The sequence below is a fragment of the Corylus avellana genome, chromosome ca1 (genome assembly GCF_901000735.1).
Source record: "Corylus avellana chromosome ca1, CavTom2PMs-1.0".
Lineage (NCBI taxonomy): Eukaryota > Viridiplantae > Streptophyta > Magnoliopsida > Fagales > Betulaceae > Corylus > Corylus avellana.
The window spans coordinates 38,497,956-38,502,377 of NC_081541.1; the positions used below are offsets into that span (position 1 = coordinate 38,497,956).

Below are 4,422 nucleotides of genomic sequence, written 5' to 3' on the forward strand. Positions count from 1 at the left end.
CTACATTACTTTATTATGTTTGTTTGAGATTCTCAAATTTATTTCGTCAACAAATTAGTATCAAAACTTTGGTTTTTATTTTGCAGGATGACTAGTTAGTAAGGATTATGGTAATAGTTTGCCACCCAACAAAGAGAAAGGAAGGTATGTTCGGGGAAAAAATTGCCTCATTCCACAACATTAAGACAAATAAAGAATCTTGAGGTGATAACATGGAGATAGTCTTATAGGAGCCAATAATTACATACTATTAAGAGATTTGGGTAGGCTACTTAAAGTGAACCTGAACCTCCTTCAAATATATATTTGAAAATAAACTTCTTTCTATCAATTATATTCATAAACTGTACTTATATAGACTTACAACTTACTCCTACTGCAAAACAACTGAAAGACTCTTAAACTCTTACTATGATGCTTCATCGACAGACATGGGCAGTGATTTGCTTCTAGATTCATCTGACTTTGTCTCATTTGATTGCATGTTTTGCTCTCCTACACTTCTAAATAAATATGCTGGTTCTTTACTTCTTTAGCTGATGGCAGAGGAACTAAGTAGCTGTTTAGCATGAGAACAATGGATTTTATTGTTGGCCTATCAACTGGATCATTCTGTATAGATAGTAAGCCAATATGAAGACATTTAATGACTTCATCTCTCGAATAAGAGTCTCCCAATGTTGGATCCACCAAATCCAAGGGTGTTCCATCCCTCCAAAGTTTCCAAGCCTGCGTCAATTGGTTAAGTAATATTACATAAATATCATGTGATGAATATGATTGTATTAGCATAGAAAAACAAAATTAGAACATTTGGTTCATACTACTCACATGGCTCAAAAGGTGTCTAGTAGTACCGTATGATTGATTGAAAGCACTGATATTCTTTCCACTTATAATTTCAAGAATTAGGACACTAAAACTATATACATCTGACTTTATAGAGAATTGTTCATGCATAGCATACTCTAGAGACATGCAACCACTACAAAGCAGCATCATTCATATACAAATGTCAGCCACAAGACATGTTGTGTTACATAAATAATGTAATGCACGTAATATTACTTACAATGTGCCAGCAATCCTATGAGTGTTTCCTCGAGTTTGGTCAATTCCAAAAATCTTAGTCATGCCAAAGTCTGAAACTTTTGGATTCATATCCTCATCTAACAAAACATTACTAGCTTTAAGATCGCGATGTATAATTCTAAGCCGAGACTCTTCATGAAGATAAATAATCCCTCGAGCAACGCCTTTAATGATTTTGTAACGTATTGGCCAATCTAGTTGTTTTTGTCTTTCAATGTCTATATATTCACCAAAATTCAATATTCACATTAGAATAATGAACTAAAGTCAATTATATATCAAAATAATTCAAGGAAAAAACATTATACAAAAGAAATATCCTTCGGAATTGTAGAGGGGTTACTCATGATTGTTGTTGTGATGAGGTTTTTTGACTCTAATCTGCATTGACTAGACACATTATGGTAGTCTCATCGTTTAAAGAATTCTTAAACCTTTTCCCCCTTCCACATAACCCATTAATTAAACCCACCAGGTCAATTGTACTATGAAAGTGTTGAATTGGCTTTGCAGTGGTGCTTCCATATTATGAAACCAAAACTCTTTTTTTTTTGGACAAAAGGATAGAAGAGGAAGAATCTAATTTGATACTTATCTCATGATATCTAGCGGCTTTACTGATAAAAGAATGCCAAGCTCGACCCAACTACTGAAACTGTCAGCAAAGTTAATAAAATTTGACAAGCATACCTTATCAGGATTGACCAGCACTGTGATACCAGCAACAGTTTTCTCCAAACCTTCTTTCACCTGTATAGCCCTTGTCTTGAATGAACTACAGGGGCATTAGCGGCCACTTCTTGAGATGGCGTAGGAGCTTCGACAGCCGGTGTGCTTGATGGCGCCTGAGTCAGAGGCGTTGCCGGCGACTTCTTGGGCGCAGCGGCAGGCGATTTAGCAGCCTTAGGCGGCGACGCCGCTTGATCGATACTAAGAGGCACTATAGGAGCTGTAATTTGAAGCACGGAGATGTTATACGGCTGAGCCGCCACCAACGAAACAAGCTTGGCGGCGAGAATGGAACCCTTCACGGCGGACCCAAAAGCGATCTCACCCTCATCGACGAGCGAAACGTTCAAGAACCCTTCTTGGTTGGCGGCGGCGCCACTGGATTGGAATAAGGTGGTGAGGATGGTGGTCTTTTTGGGCAGCATGGTGAGCTTCTGGACGTCAATGTAGTCGAGCACCACGTGGACGCTCAACATCTTCTTGATCGTGTCCAAGGGTTTTCCAGAAATGCTAGCGATGGCAAGAACGGTGATTGTATTGCGACTGTTGATTTGTTGGGAGATTTGAGTCTGGGTGAGATAGTCATTGAAGGAGCTTAAATTTGGGTGGCGGCCGAGAAGCTTCGTGATGTTGAAGGCGGAGGTGGCGGAGGAGAAGAGAAGGAAGAGACTCAAGAGCAAAGGATAGGAGACAAGAGGCTTTGGAATTCATGTTTGATTTTTTTATTTGTTGTTTTAATGATTTATTTAATTGTACATCAAATATGAAACCCTAAAGCCTGTTGTTTTTCAAAAGAATTTATGAGGGATTTGAATATATAGGGCAAAGAGGGGGAGTTTTAATTACCTAAATATGGAAAGTGAAACAAATAGTGTTAGATTTGATGGGTTGGGAGTGAATTTCTAGATCTATTTGGAGAAGATTGTGGTGAATGGATGGTTAGGAGAGATGTTAGATGGTTCTACTACTTTTATTAGAGGCCATGACAAATTTCCACTTATGCATGCATTTTCCCAATCTAATTAGGCAGGACTGGCGATTTTAACACAATCTATGAATTTGATATAAACTTAACACAAAATTAGCAAATTAAGTTTTAGGAGTTTGAACTATTTAATTAAATTGGTCGTGTTATAGATGATTTATATAATCTTATTATACCTATGCTTCAACACAACCCAAACCTACATTTAGGGTTGACAGTTTTTAACACAACTTACGAATCTAATAGGAAATTAGCAAATTACGATTAGAAGGTCTAGCCTGTTTAATTAAATATATTGAATTATGGTTGACATATAGTCTTATACTCGTGCCTCAACATGACTCAAACACAAATCATCACCTCTAAATCTAGAGTCTAATGACACATGAGAATGCTATAGTAATAGTGAAAACAAATGTTAAGAGTTATTACTATTGGTAGGGACAATTATTGTTAGGTGCTAGAAGCTCGCATTTTCTTTGATATATATATATACTATCCGAGAATATGTGTGGTGATTGCAATTATTAGATGCGACTATTATCTGTCACCCAAATATAAGTAATGGGCCTTTTAAGCCATCTTTAAGTCTCTATTAGAGCCTATTTTAAACGATTTTGAAAATGGTTATTATTATTGATTTATCTAAGCATAATCCATTAAGAACTAATAAATTCTATGTGCATAAAGTATAAACGTTATTTGGGCTCAGCCCAACATCATGCAGAATGAGAAAATTCAGAACTCAGAACCCATGCCCAACAGTTAACATGCAGGTTTGGTAGAACCCGATTCCCAAATCCATATTTTGACACCTCCACTTCACATTCCTCACATCTGCGGCTTAGATTTTGCCACGTCACTTCATTAAAATATGATGGTCTAAAATAAACCAATCCCTCTTATTCCGCCCACATTGAATTCTTGTACCGTGCTGACGTCACCAAAGATCACCCAACCCTCTTATCAATTTCATAGTGAAGATTTAAAGTCGGTTGCCTTATGCAAGTCAGTTGCCTTCTACAAAGCTATATTGCTAAAAGATTACAAAATAATGCTAAATACCGCGTCATTATTCTACTATTTTGATGTGACATTGTCAATTTATTATTAGCATTTTTTTTTTTTTAACAAAGACTAATTTAAGAGTAAATTACAATACAACGTCAACATAGTAAAATAGTCTAGTATATAACATTACTTAAAATCGTATCATTCAATGATGGCCACAATATTACATTTCTTCCTGATATAATTAAATATTAAGTACACGAGAAAAGCACATAAATGAAAGACAAAGCAGCTTAAAAAAAAGGAAAAGAAAAGAATAATCCACAAAACAATCAAAAAGATAATACGCAACATCTTCAAAAATCTGATTTTGATATTTCTTTTACTATCAACGCAACTTCGCCCTTTAAGGGGTAACAAAAAAAGGACAGGTACAACAATAACCTAAATGCACTTCATGGATCACCTCATACAGTCCAATAGTCTTAACAGTATGAGTAATACTAGAAGGAAGATTAGAGTCTTTCTTGTGTCTTCTCAAATATGATACGACTTTTAAAATGACCATTAAGTTTAAGATGATCACTATTAAATTTTGATCTATT

The 4,422-nt window shown here is 35.8% G+C and overlaps 1 protein-coding gene across 1 annotated transcript; it reads right to left on the reverse strand.

The window, feature by feature from the left end:
- Positions 1 to 208: 208 nt before the first annotated feature.
- On the reverse strand, positions 209 to 3,924 carry LOC132163039 (fasciclin-like arabinogalactan protein 14). The gene is given in 4 exon segments (XM_059573243.1): positions 209 to 729; positions 1,073 to 1,310; positions 1,783 to 2,489; positions 2,491 to 3,924. Coding segments are annotated over 2 exon segments (693 nt in total). The 5' UTR covers positions 2,533 to 3,924; the 3' UTR covers positions 209 to 729; positions 1,073 to 1,310; positions 1,783 to 1,838.
- Positions 3,925 to 4,422: the final 498 nt, after the last annotated feature.